The sequence below is a fragment of the Humulus lupulus genome, chromosome 4 (genome assembly GCF_963169125.1).
Source record: "Humulus lupulus chromosome 4, drHumLupu1.1, whole genome shotgun sequence".
In the NCBI taxonomy this organism is placed as follows: domain Eukaryota; kingdom Viridiplantae; phylum Streptophyta; class Magnoliopsida; order Rosales; family Cannabaceae; genus Humulus; species Humulus lupulus.
The window spans coordinates 151924655-151939751 of NC_084796.1; the positions used below are offsets into that span (position 1 = coordinate 151924655).

Consider the following 15097-nt stretch of genomic DNA (forward strand, 5'->3'; position numbering starts at 1 on the left):
ACAGCTTGTCCTCTTGCATTAAACCTTACAGTAATACGACCATCAGGTTGGAGAGCAATACCTTTCAGCTTTGTTGGGCCTCTTTTTCTTTTGTTTTGAGTGACATGCTCTGTAGAGTTAACTAGAAATTCTTCCTGATTATTATTGAGAGGCACATCTTCTTCATGAGCAATAGATTGGCGATGGGAGGACCTTGTATTAGCAGCAGGAGAACCTTTGGTTGATGGCCTAATCAACCTAGACTTGGGTGACTCGTTCATCATAGTTTCTTAATTCTTTTGTGGAGTGTTAAAATCATCTTCAAAATCATTGTCAACAAAATGGCGCAGAGATCTTCTTGTTTTGTTCAGGTTGTGGAGTGGAGATGTTGCTTGGGTTCTACCTAACGCAGTTGCTCGTTGTGGGGACATGTTTTCATCTTCGTTGTCATCCTCATTTGTTGGATTTATACCAAACGCTGCTTCATAAGATCTTTTAGATGCAGGTGGTGAATCCATTACAACTTTAGTAGAGGATGCAAAACGAAGCTTCGATTTCTTCTTCTCTGCCAACTTTCCAAACTTAGCTGCTAATTGCCTCCTCTTTTCTGCCACAATTGCTTTCAAAGCACCAGGTTGCAAGTGAACTTGAGTTGAAGGTGATCCAACCTCCTTTTCATTGACCAAACCTCCATCCTTTTCATTGACTACACTTCCATCCTGCTTCTTTTTTCTAGTCTCCATATTGTACCTGTATAAGATTAAGAGATTAAGAGATTTAGTTAAAAGTAATTTGAAATATGCACTAAATTTGCATCATACAAAAACATGTATTTTAAATATGACAATCACAATGCTCAAGTTAAGGAAACAATTTTTAAAGCAGTTCAAGAAACTTAATAAGTACAATAATAAAAAAAAATCATAAAAAAGTAATGACTAAACATTTTATGATTAATAAGAAAATGTTGTACTTTTTAACTTTGAGCAATCGAATTCTCATCATGTTGGTCATCATATATTTCTGATTCGTAGTGTCCTCTTGGTGGAGCCTTTAACACAATATACCAATTTGAATTTTCATTCTCCCTTGCGTAAAATATCTGTTTAGCTTGTGAAGCAAGTATGAATGGTTCTCTAATAAACTCTTTTTGTCCTTGGTGTAGATTTACAAGAGTATACCAATCAACCTTCTTTACACCCTTGCCAACATGTGCCCAATTGCACCTAAATAAAGGGATATGAAAACTGTAATAGTCCAAGAGTATAATCTGATTAATTAACCCATAATATCCTACAACATCAGCCAATTGTGCATCATCTTTAGCACTAGATCTACACATTGTTGTTGCTTCCATATAAACACCACTATTTTGTGTCGTTCTCTCTGCATCCTTAGTATGAAATCGCTGCCCATTAATAACATATCCCTTATAGGATATGACTGCTTTACGAGGACCATGTGCTAATCTTGATAACATAGCATCAAATTCTGCAGTAGAAAACTACAGAAGGAAACATTTTTATCACATAATTTAATCGTAATTTCAGATTAATACAAATTTGATGCTATGTTAAAAATTATTGGCCCATACCTTTTCTTCTAACCACAAGGGAAAAAGCTCAGTATGTTGTTTCCAAAGTAGAGTGTGATTGGTTCTTAAAGTATTGTTATTCTTTTTTAGTTCTTGTAGATGCATCCTATATTTTAAAAAAAAATTAATCACCATCAATAATTAAGCGACAGTGAAATTAGAAGATAATAAGTTTATCCACTCACTCTAAATATTGCTCTGTGACAGCTAAATTGAATAATACATAGCGATGTGAACTAGCTAGATCCTTATCATTTAGTGTAACAGTTACACCACGATGAAGTGGACGACCTTCAAGTATCACATCACTATCATTATATTCGTCACGTCCAATGAAGGAACCTTTGTCATTAGATTGTTTCAAAAATGATGCACAAAAGCGCATTGACTCATCAGCAAGGTAACGTTCAGCAATAGATGCTTCGGGATGTGTAGGTTGCATCACATACCCTTTAAGTAACTTCATATATCTACAAATAAAGAAGGAACCTTCCTCATTAGTTAAGGGAAATTCATGTTATACTATTGAAAGGTTACTAAAAATATTTACCTTTCAAAGTGATACATCCATCGAAATTGAACAAGACCACATAATAACACTTCTCGTCCAAGGTGAACAACTAAATGTACCATAGAATCGAAGAATGAAGGAGGAAAATATCTTTCAAACATCCAAATTGTTTCAACTACTTCTGCTTCCAATTCTATGATTTCTTTTACGTCAACCACATGTTGGCATAATCCATTAAAAAATTTGCTAAGTCTTATAATTGCCTCTCTTGGACCATCCTCCATCAATCCTCGAATGGCCACTACCAGCAATTGTTGCATTAAGACATGGAAATCATGAGACTTAAGCCCCATCAACTTACGTTCCTCAACTACTACACAGTTACTAATGTTTGAGCTATAACCATCAGGTAACTTTAAATCAAATAACCTTTGGCAAAACATTGTCTTCTCTGATCTAGAAAGTGTGTAAGATGCTGCTGGAAGTCGTATAATCCCATCTTTCTCCACCGGATGCAAGGCCTTCTTGATACCCAAATCCTTTAAATCCAATCGAGCATTAAGATGATCTTTGGATTTTCCATTCAAGCCCAACAATGTGCTAATAATACTATCACACACATTTTTTTCTATATGCATAACATCCAAATTATGACGAACTAACAAAACCTACAAAGATTAAAGACACATCATCAACAAATTGAAGTTACATTTTATAAGCTTAAACTTTCAATTTTAAATAACTTCAAAATATATTAAACTAACCTCCCAATATGGTAGATTGAAAAATATAGATTTCTTCTTCCACATTCCTTCCACCTTATTATCCCGACTCCTTTTTTTGGGATTCATATTTTTTCCAAAATCGTTGGTAATTTGATTTAATTCTTCAACAATTTCACTACCACTCAAAACTTTAGGGGGGCCTCTTTCTTCTGTAGCTCCATTGAACCATGCTTTCTTAGACCGATATGGATGATCAAACGGGAGAAATCTCCTAGTATTTTGGTATGAAATTTTTTTACTATGTTTCAGCCTAGTTGCACATGTATCATTACCACAAATCGGGCAAGCTGTCTTGCCTTTGGTTGTACACCCAGCAAGATTTCCATATGCAGGAAAATCGTTTATTGTCCACAACAACATTGCCTTCAAATTGAAGAAGCTTTTGTCGAATGCATCATAAGTATGCACTCCATTATTCCACAATTTGTTTAAGTCTTCAATAAGAGGCTCCAAATAAATATCAATATCGTTTCCAGGTTGTTTACGACCTGGAATCAATAATGACAAAAATGTATTTTCGTCCCTCATGCACAACCAAGGTGGTAAATTATAGATAACAAGCATCACTGGCCAACAACTATAAGTGGAGCTTAGACTTTTATAGGGGTTAATTCCATCAGCAGCTAGTCCGAGCCTAAGGTTGCGTGGTTCAAGATTAAACTCTGGCCATCTTTCATTAATGGAATCCCAAGCAGGTGTATCCACTGGATGTCGCATCTTCCCATCAATACTTTTATGAGTGAAATGCCACCTTAAGTTTTCAGCCATTTCTTTTGATCTAAACAATCTTTTCACTCGGGGTATTATCGGAAAATACCTCAAAACTTTGGCAGCCTCACCAACTTTAACATTCTTTGTGTGTTTATCAACTTTCCATCTAGAAACACTACACTTTGGACAAACATCCATTTTAGCCTTCTCCTTTCTAAATAAGCAACAATCATTAATACAAGCATCAATCTTTTCATATTTCAAATCGAAATTTCTCAAAAATTTCCTAACTGAGTACATGGAATCAGGAAGTACATTGTTTTTGGGAAACATATCACAAAGGAGTTCTAATAGTCTAGTAAAACTTTTGTCTGTCCAACCATTCAGATTCTTCAACCTATATAAACCTACAATTGATGAAAGTTTTGTGTATTTCTCACACCCTTCATATAAAGGAGTTTCCGCATCCTCCAACTTCTTTTGAAGATCTTCGTTAACAAATTCATCATCTTCACCACCTCCACAACCTATATTATTGTCCACATCATCCATGGCAGCAGTCGTGTATAAATCAAATGCATCCATATCATTCGAAACTTCGTCAACTTGAGTATCAATGGGTTGCTCTCCATTGTGAACCCAAATACGATAAGTTGGATCCATTCCGGTTATAACTAAGTGCTCAAAAACATCATCAACACAATGATGATTTAAGTTTCGACACTTCTTACAAGGACAGATAATTTTATTTGGAAAACCATAATTTCTTTCTACCATTTTCACAAAGTCCCATGCCGCATCCGTGTACTCTTTTGTAGCTCTACATATTTTTTTAAATAAAAGAGATTAACCTTAATATATTTTCTTAGGCCTTCAATATTACTTGAAATTTAAAGTTATTTTTGAAATAATACCTGTTTAGTTTCACCCAATTTTTGTTCAACATTTTCTTCACTTAGCTGCTATCTAAGCTAGCTATATAAGTCCTAGTCTTCTTCATAATAAAAAAAAAAAAAAACAATATCAGATCAAGAGAAAAAAGGACAAAGATATCTAGTTGTTTATAAATTTAATTATATGTGAGGAGTGTGACATATATAGGCAAAGATACTTTGCCTTATAGGATTCATACTTTATCAATTGTTCAATAAAGAATATGAGATCAAGTTCGAAATTGGAGTAGAGACAAAGATCACAGTGATCTTTGTTCTTCAACCAATATAATTCTTGTGTTGGTTTCATTATTTCTTTTCTTCTTCTCTATTTAGTTTTCTGAGCTATATTCATTTTGGTTCACTTCTGTTTTTACTAACATTACATTCTACACTCTACACATTTATTTAAATGTGCCATTGAATATGTTGTTCTAGTTTTGAGAAAGAGTTTCCTTTTAACTACTGACTTTGTTTTTTGATCATGAGTATAACATTTAGAACAAGAGATAATACCAATACAAACAATAAATTTAGTTCAAGTTTGATTTAAACAGAATAACAAACAAATAAGATCATTCAATCTCTATAAGCATATAAGCCCATTAAGGATTAAACCTGATGCTCTACAGAAATGTCTTCTCTCTCTCTCTTTAACCTAAGGTAGAAATGTCTTCTCTCTTTATCCGAAGGAAAAGTACCTGCAACAATGCACAATATGTTTCAATAGGATTAAAAAAAATATGAGGAACAAGTTTGAGAGAATACAATAATGAGCAAAGGAGAGAGTTATTGTGCAAACATTAAAACAATTAATAGACAAACGAAACCAAATATCTTTAATGGAAATAAAAATTATTTTCACTTTCTTATATTTAATATAACTTGTAAATACTATAGATAAGAAAATGAAATTCAACACAAATCAACCAAAGACAACAAGTAGCTAACATTCTTTCAATACATATAAATACACAGATATAATAAACCCAACAACTATTTTTTTTAGGAAGACTAGTAAATAGTAAAGAGAGAGAGAAACAATTTAGTGCCCATCAAGTGTTCTTGTATCAAAGTTGGTAGATAACTTTAAGATGGAAGAACAACTTTAAGTTTTCTGAATCCAATCATAGTTTTGATTTGTTTTCTTTAATTAGTACCATATAATTCACTCCAAGTAGAATGAAATAGCTCACTTTACCTTTATATTTGGATATTAAATAGAACTCATCATAGAGTATATGACAAAAATAGAGCAAACTCATATAAGAAAGTAGATAATATGCCAATATTTTTTTAGTTAGTTTACATACAAAGTATTGGCTTATAAATGTATAAATCAAAATCAAAAGAACAAAAAACAAGTAAAATATTTGTAAACAGCCCAGAAATTGTCTATTTGATAAAAAATAATTGAGAACAAATAAATAATCCCATCATTTCATCACGAGAGAAACCTCTAAGAAACCAACTCCACCAAAAATTGACTTAATTTCTTTTCACCTACGAGAATCTCAGCTCAGTACATTATTAAAATTTCTTGAAAACCCAAATGCTGATATACATAAATTAGATTAATCAAAACATATATATGGAAATTAAAGAGTAACATTAGATACCTGATAGAGATGAAATGCGGAGAACCAACGAAGAGAATTTAGGGGGTGAAGTTTTCTTTCTTTCTTTCCTTTCCGTTTTTCCTTTCCTTTTTTCCTGAGAATTCAGGGGAAAAAAAAAAGAGTATGAAGAGAAAGCACTGTATTTGGGTTTATGATGGGAAGTGGGAACACTGAGCAATCACTAGAGAGTTTTTCAGGAACCAAGTCAGATAGCAGTGAGTGTGAAGAGGATGCAATATTTCGTAACTGTTTTTATTCGTATCTATTAGATTTTGCTGATTTTTTGTTTGTATTCTACAATTGACTTAATTGGGTAGTTAATAAAATTTATATAGATCTGGCTCCCCATTCCCCATAGTCTGTCTCACCAAATCATACCAGAGAGAATTTTGGTTCAGAATTTATTTTATTGGGTCTAAAATCTGGACTTGATTTCGAAATTCTGACAGGATGATTTACTTATTTGTATGTAAACTCATACTCTGACGTAGAAAATAGGTGAATTTTTACTTTTTAAATTTTAGGTGGATTGGAGATCTAGACATATATGTAATTAAGATAGTGGGGTTGTTGAAAATATATAGAAGTTTCCAGGATTTTGATGAGGTATAAGGGTGTGGCTCTTCTAGTAATTGGGAATTTTAGCTGTGGGTTCATTTCAAATTTTATAGAAATTACTTGACCTGTGCGTTGTGGTGCCTAGTTGAGCTTGTTAGTGATATAAGGTTGTAAATTTTCTATCCTCTCCACGAATAAAAGCCGGGTATGTCTGTACTAAGATTACCTACCTTTAGTTGATTAAGAATGGCCAACACCAATTTCATTATTAGCCTGAAACTGGAACTAGATGATTGACCTTTGAGAATCGGACAAATGTTAAAACTATCTAATTACTGTCATTTTGAAATTTTCTTATTAGGCATCAACTGTGGAGAGGATAATGAAGAATGTGGTAATTCCTGCTAACACAGCTAAACAGCAAGCACAACTACAAACTAATGCTAAATGTTAGCAATAATTAAAAATGATGCACAAGAACACAGAAATACCAATCAAACAGTCGAATGCTAAAGTATTGCTACAACAATTATCTCAGCATAACAGAAAAGAAAATAAAGCAAGAAACACAAACAGTTTTATACTGGTTCGGCCAAATGGTAGTTCCTACTTCCAGTTTCTCCCCTTTATTGATCTTGATACAATGTGTATACAACTCTTGATTACAGCAGCTCAATCTCTGAATGATCAAAACACCATGATCATGAACAAATACAAAAAAATACTCTCGGGAAAACTTTTGCCTCTCAAAACACTTGAGAACAAGAAAAGTGATTCTTGTTCAGACTTTAATCTCCTTAGCTATGATTCAATATGAATCAATCTCACTAACTCATCATACTCTGTACTCCAAAGAGTTCTAACCATCGGTTTAAATAGAGAGAAAAAGACTAATCTAACCCGAGACTATTAACTAACTTAACCACCTTAACTATATTAACATTAACTTTTATATAGTTAAGACTTCTTGTTTCTTTTATGTGGATTACAAATACCACAAAGAATTTATGGCTTGAGATAACTAAGTTGAGGCGATCTTTGGAAGAATCCAGGTATACCCTTTACCATTCAATTACTAAAGAGAAAACTACAACATTTTTAAAAACAATTCTATCTGTTCACATCTTTCTATGCCCCTTGGAGTTTCTTTTTGGTGTTTTCTATTACTTAACATCAGCACTATGCCCAGGTCAGAAACCGATTGCAGAGTCTTACAGAGAAACAAGCTCAAATTATTGAAGAAAACAAGTTATACATCAAGGAGTTAGAGGAAAGACAGAGAATTGTTTTTAAAAATGAGTTTAATGTATACAATTAGAAGAAACAAAAATGCATGCACTTACTTGCTGGGTAGAGGTGTACTTCGGAGCTGCTTGATTAACTGAGAGAGAGTGATCGGACGGGAGAGGCACCGACTGAGAGAACCGAGAGAGACCCTTGGCTGTGCTGACTGAGAGAACCGAGATGCGGGTGGGAGAGGCGCTGGGTTCGTCTGGGTTCCTCTGAGAGAGATTCACAGTGAGCGGGTGGGAGAGGCACTGGGTTCGTCGGCGCTGGGTTCGTCTGGGTTCGTCTGAGAGTGATTTACAGTGAGCGGGTGGGAGAGGCACTGGGTTCGTCTGGGTTCCTCTGAGAGAGGGATTCACAGTGAGTGGGTGGGAGAGGCGAGTTCGTCTGGGTTCCTTTGAGAGAGAGATGGATTATGCTATGGAGTGAAAATGGAGAAAATGGGAGAGACGGGTAACGTGGTAAGAGAGAGACAGACGGGAATGAGGGAGGGGAAATGGGTTTTTCTTTGTCTTTTCCTTTTTCAATTAAGTTGTTTTGACAAAAAAAAAGAACAACAATAAGCGCCAATAATGAAATAATACTCCCGCCAATTAAATGAACAGTGTGCTGTATAGATTATACAACTTTTTAATAGCGTTTTTTTAATAATGTCCAAATGCAATGCTATTAATGAAGCTTTTTCTTGTAGTGATAGATTTAAATCATCTTCTAAGTTTTATGATCCGGTTATGACCAGGAACTTATTTTGAAAACTTAGTTCGTGTTAACATTTATCCATATCTCGAGCTCTTTAAGAAGAACAACGATCAATAGATTTAAATCAACTTCTAAGTTTTATGACCCTGTTATGACCAGGATAGGACTTAGTTAGCGTTTAATCCTAATCAATATCTCGCGTTTTTTAAGAAAAACAAAGGTCAATCGATATGAATCAACTTCAAAGTCATTAATGAGACCTGGTTATATCCAAGCACCATATGCCCCCCAAGTAACTGGGAAAGGGTCTTTTGTGGTTACTTTAGATTATACTTGCCAACATGTACAAAAAGCTGATTTTCATTCATACATAAAAAATGGCCTTCCAAGCCTTACAAGTGAATCATTGATAATATTTCTTTAGGTGGATGGCGTTCCAAGTCCGCGGCACCGCCCCTCCATCAAGTCGAGCTAACTTATAAGTTCCCTCCTTGATGATTTCGATGACCTGGTATGGTCCTTCCCAGTTTGGTCCCAAAACTCCATCTTTGGGATCTTTCCCGGCCAGGAAAACTCTCCTTAGGACCAAGTCACCAATGCTAAAGGCGCGTTTTTTGACTTTGGTGTTAAAGTAGCGAGTGATTTTCTGCTGATAATGGGCGAGCTGGAGTTGCGAATCCTCTCGCCTTTCATCATCTAGATCGAGGGAATTACACAGGAGCTCGTGGTTTCGATCTTGGTCGTAAGACTGGAATCTATGCGAAAGCACCTTAATTTCCACGGGGAGGACTGCCTCACTCCCAAAGGTTAGGGAAAAGGGAGTATGACCCGTAGGAGTCCGGTGCGAGGTCCGGTATGCCCATAGGACCTTGGGGAGTTGTTCTGGCATGACCCCCTTTGCTTCGTCTAATCTCTTCTTGAGGCTCATCTTTAGGGTCTTGTTGACGGCTTCGACCTGGCCATTCGCCTGAGGATAGGCCACGGAGGATAAACTTTTCACAATTTCGTGCCTTTCGCAAAACTCGGTGAACAGGTCGCTGTCGAACTGAGTGCCGTTATCAGAAACGATCTTCTTGGGCAGGCCGAATCGACAGATAATGCTTTAAACAACAAAGTCAAGCACTTTCTTGGAAGTTATCATCGCCAGGGGTTCTGCCTCAGCCCACTTTGTAAAGTAGTCGATGGCTACCACGACGTAACGGACCCTGCCTTTTCCAGTGGGGAGGGCGCCAACCAAGTCTATCCCCCAAACGGCAAACGGCCATGGGGACAAGATCATTTTTAGCTCGACTGGAGGAGTTCGGGCCACTGCGGCGAACCGCTAGCATTTGTCGCACTTCTTCACGTATGTGATCGAGTCTTTGGACAGAGTTGGCCAGTAATATCCTTCCCATAAGACCTTTAAGGCCAAGCTTTACCCCCTAGTGTGGTCCCCGCAAAATCCTTCGTGCACTTCTTGAAGGATGGCCTTTGCTTCGCCTGGAAGAACACACCGGAGGAGAGGTAGGGAGTGCCCACGTCGGTAGAACACCCCATCGACTATCGTATACCTAGGAGCTTGGTACAGAACTCGTCGTGCATCGTTACGTCCTTCAGGCAGCTTGCCGTCGCCGAGATATTCAAGGATGGGGGTCATCTAGGTCGGCCTGCCATCGATCATCTCGACCTCCGTCCTGACATCTTCTACGCTTGGTTTCTCCAAGAATTCGACTAGTACTAGCCCCAAGGTCTCCGTTTCCCCAGAGGTGGCGAGCTTGGCAAGAGCGTCTGCGTTAGCGTTCTGCTCCCGAGGTACTTGTTTGATCGAGCCTCGCTCAAACGAAGACAGCTCAACTTTTACCTTTGCCAGATAGGTGGCCATCTTGGGTCCCCATGCCTGATACTCACCCAGGAACTGATTGACCACGAGCTGGGAGTCACTGAAGCACTGGACAGAGCTCGCCTTCAACTCCTGGGCTATCCTTAGTCCCGCCAGTAGAGCTTCGTATTCGGCCTTGTTGTTGGAGGCTTTGAATCTGAATCTCAGTGCCGAGTGGAATCTATGTCCCTCGGGGGATATAAAAATGATTCCAGCTCCGGAGCCGTTCTCGTTGGATGAACCATCTACAAAGACCCTCCACGAAGCCAGAGGCGAGCTGATTTGGGGTGAGTTTTCTGCGGGATCTTCTTGGAATCCTATGCATTCTGCCATAAAATTGGCCAGGGCCTGACCTTTTATAGCAGTTCGCGGAGTGTACAAAATCTCGAACTAACTGAGTTCAATGGCCCACTTTAACAAACGTTTCGATGCTTCAGGATTTTGCAAAACCTGCCTTAAAGGTTGATCGGTCATGACGTGAATCAGGTGGGACTGGAAGTACGACCTGAGCTTTCGTGAAGCCGTGATAAGGCAGAATGCCAATTTCTCCATCAGCGGGTATCGGGATTCAGCCCCGAGAAGTCTCTTGCTGATGTAGTAGACTGGCTTCTGCACTTGGTCCTCTTTTCGTACCAGTACGGCACTAGCTGCGTCCTCAGTAACAGCCAGGTAGAGGAAAAGAGGCTCTCCTTCCATGGGCTTGGATAGCACGGGCGGTTCAGCGAGATGTGCCTTCAGGTCGAGGAATGCGCTTTCGAACTCTACTGACCATTCAAACTTCTTGTTTCCTCTGAGCAGGTTGTAGAAGGGCAAACACTTATCGGCGGACTTGGAAATAAACCAGTTGAGGGCTGCCACTCTTCCTGTCAGGCCTTGGACATCTTTTCGCGACCTGGGTGAGGGAAGCTCGAGGAGCGATCTGATCTTGTCAGGGTTTGCTTCGATTCCCCGGGTATTGACTATGAACCCTTGGAATTTCCCTGACGCGACTCCGAAAGTACATTTCTGTGGATTGAGCCTCATGCCATATTCCCATAGTATCCTAAAACATTCTTCCAGGTTGGAAACATGGTTATCGGCAGTCTTTGACTTGACTAGCATGTCATCAACGTACACTTCCATGTTTTTTCCGATCTGGTCAGCGAACATTCTATTTACTAGCCTTTGGTAGGTAGCTCCGACGTTCTTCAGACCGAATGGCATGACCTTGTAACAATAGATGTTAGTCGGGGTCATGAAGCTGGTGTGTTCCTGGTCCGCCGGATTCATCGCGATTTGATTGTAGCCTGAGTAGGCGTCCATAAATGACATGAGCTCGTGCCCCGCCGTGGCGTCCACCAACTGATCAATCCTTCGCAATGGAAAGCAATCCTTAGGGCGGGCTTTATTCAGGTCAGAGAAGTCGATGCAGGTCCGCCATTTCTTGTTAGGTTTTGGGACCAGCACGGGGTTGGCAACCCATATTGGGAACTTGGCCTCATGGATAAAGCCGCATTTCTTGAGCCGGGCTACCTCTTCTTCTAGGGCATCAGCCCGGGTTGTCCCTAAACGTCTTTGCTTCTGAGACTTGGTAGGAACGCTTTTATCTAGATGAAATGTATGCATGATGACAATCGGGCTGATCCCCACCATGTCCTCGTGGGACCAGGCAAACACGTCCAGGTTATCCCGCAGAAACTTAGTCAGCTCCGCCTTTCTCTTGATACAAAGGTTTTTCCCGAGCTTGACCATCCGTGAAGGATTCTGCGGATCAATGTTCACTTCCTTGAGTTCCTCAATCGCCTGGAGTTCGGATCTGTCCTCCCCTATTCGGGGGTGAATATCCTCACTTAAGACGACATTTTTCCCCTCGGCGCTTTGAGGTTTTTCAATCTTAGGATTTGCTAAGGGTTCCTGAGATTCCTCTTCACCTTGAATGGCCATTGCCAGCTGCCCGGGTTTTGATTTTCCCTTCATGGAAATGCTGTAGCAATCCCTGGCAGTGAGCTGATCGCCATGGACAGTGAAAATTCCCGTCGAAGTAGGGAATTTCATCGCGAGGTGGCGAATGGACGTGACGGCCTCGAAAGCTATGAGCGTAGGTCGTCCCAAAATGGCGTTGTAGGCAGCGGAGCAGTCAATGACCATGAACTCGAGGAGTTTGGAGACTGTCCGAGATCCTTCACCTAGGGTGATCACCAGCTCAATCGTCCCTATCGCTGCTGATCCTTCTCCCGAAAAACCATACAACATCATGGAGGTTGCCTTCAGTTCGGCGACAGTCAAACCCATCTTCTCTAAGGTGGATCGAAATAGGAGATTCACCGAACTCCCGTTGTCTATCGGTACCCTCCTCACCCTCTGGTTGGCGAGCTGGACTGCTACGACCAGGGGATCATTGTGAGGGAACTGGACATGGCCCGCATCTTCCTCCGTAAAAATGATTGGTTGCCTCTCCAATCGCTGCTGCTTTGATTGACGCTGCTCCGAGACAAACTCCACTCTGTTAAGAGCCTTTAGTTCGTTCACGTATCTCTTCTGGGCGCCTCTGCTCATGCCGGCCATGTGCGGACCTCCAGAGATGGTGGATATCTCTCTTCCTACCACAGGAGGAGGAACATCTTCGTCTACCCAAGTCCCGGGCTGACTGGCCGGGATTTCTGGATCAGGTCGGCTTGCTGGAACCCTGTTCCGTGCGTATTGAGCCAAGGGGCCGGCTCGAAAGAGAGTCTCGATCTCATCCTTTAGATGTCTACAATCCTCGGTATTGTGGCCGACATCGTTATGAAAACAGAAAAACTTGGAAGTGTCTCTCTTCCCCTTGTGGTGCTTCAATGGCTCCGGCCTCTTCCAGGGGACTTGAGTAGAGTTGTCTAGGAAGATATTCTCCCTAGACTGGGTGAGCTCGATATAAGTCGCGAAGACGAGCTTAAACTTGTCTATGGACTTATTCTTCTTTTGACCGTGTTGGCTGCCTTCACCATTCCCCTTTCTTTTGCCTCCTCCGAGCTGGTTGTTCTGTGTGACGTTTTGGGTCGCGGCCACGACCTCCGTCCCCACTCCAGCGGGCTACTCAGGGACCTGGATGGTTCCTGCAGCAGAAGCTTCGGCTTCTTCCAAGTTGATCCATTCTTGGGCTCTGTTAAGGAATTCGTTAACTGAGCTGACTCCCTTCCTTTGTATATCCTTCCAGAGATCTCCTCCGATGAGGATTCCAGTTCTCATGGCCATGAGCTTGGAGCTATCATCCGCATCGCTAGCTCGAGCAGCAACGTTCGCAAACCTGCTCAGGTAGGCCTTCAGAGTCTCACCGGGCTGCTGCCTCACGTTAGCCAGGGAGTCAGCCTGATCACGGGCGGCCTGGGCAGCTCGGAATGCCCTTTTGAAATCAGCTGAGAAGGTCTTCCAGGAACTAATTGACTGTTTTTTACCTTGTTTGAACCACTGCCTGGCAGGTCCAGTAAGTGTGGAAGGAAAGATTAAACATCTCAGCTCTGGGCCGATGTTGTGAGCCATCATCAAGGTGTTGAACATTCCTAGATGATCCGACGGGTCTCCGTCTCCATTGAACTTTGACAGGTGCGGCATACGGAAGCCAGGCGGGTACGCCGTTGCTGCTATACTGGGGGCGAAGAGCTCCATCTCGTCCCCTGAATCGTACTCATCTTTTTCCTTTTCCGTCAGGAGCTTCCTCATCAGCTCCTCCATCTGAGTTAGGCATTCGAGGGTTTGGTCCTGGTGTCCTTGGTTATTTCGGGGCTATTCAACAGCTCCGGATCCATTGTACATATTTGGTGGGTTATTGCCCCTCCTATCTTGAGATAGGTTATTTGGGGCATTCCCTCCGTTACGTACTTCGGACAGGGCTCCCCCTGAGCGAGCGTGGCTATCTCCTCCCACCTGCTCCCCTCTATGGGAGTTGAGGCGATCTCGAAGGTCGCCTCCTTGGGAGACTCGAGGACTTTGCACCGAACTCAAACGCTGGCGCAGGTCTCCCCGGAGAGATCACTCCAGCGACTGCCGGTCCAGCAGCTTCTGCTAAATAGGCTCAGAGTCCGCCTTTGGTGGTGAGGACCTTGGCTTTCCCCTGGTGCCCTGCTACGCCGGGAAGGTCCAGCTGATGGCGGCTCTCTCCTGCTACTCCCGTAGGCCAGAATATCTCGAACGGGTCGAGGAGGAGATGGATATCTGATCGGAGACAGAGGATGCCTGACTGGAGAGTTGATCCTAGTTCCGTCAGGTCGGATTAGATTCGGTGGGAGCCTTTCATCCCTGCCAACCCGCTGATCTCGCGCCTGGCGATTTGGACGAGGCACAAGACGGTTGTTGGGGATGGACTGATGCTGTGAGCCCTCCCTGAATCTCCTTCGGGAATTTCCTCGAGCTTTTCGGGGCGCGCTCAAGGATGGTTGGGAGCTAGGAGTCGATGTTCTGACTGAATGGTTGTATTGTTGTTGTTCGGCTCTAGGCATTCCTCTGAAGTCTGCCTCTCGATGGTGGGATGAAGGAGTGGAGTTGGGCGTCGGAAGTCTATCTGAATGGCTACGCCTGGACCGATTACCCCGGCGAGACTTAGAAGCCTCGC

General features: G+C 41.3%; 1 protein-coding gene across 1 annotated transcript; it reads right to left on the minus strand.

Moving 5' to 3' along the window:
* Nucleotides 1–269: 269 nt before the first annotated feature.
* On the minus strand, nucleotides 270–4526 carry LOC133832601 (uncharacterized). Its single transcript, XM_062262920.1, has 7 exons — nucleotides 4495–4526; nucleotides 2849–4400; nucleotides 2124–2752; nucleotides 1759–2043; nucleotides 1574–1679; nucleotides 1047–1483; nucleotides 270–729 (listed from the first exon to the last, which is right to left on the minus strand). Exons 1-7 carry the CDS (start codon nucleotides 4524–4526, stop codon nucleotides 270–272), a joined length of 3501 nt encoding a protein of 1166 aa, XP_062118904.1.
* Nucleotides 4527–15097: the final 10571 nt, after the last annotated feature.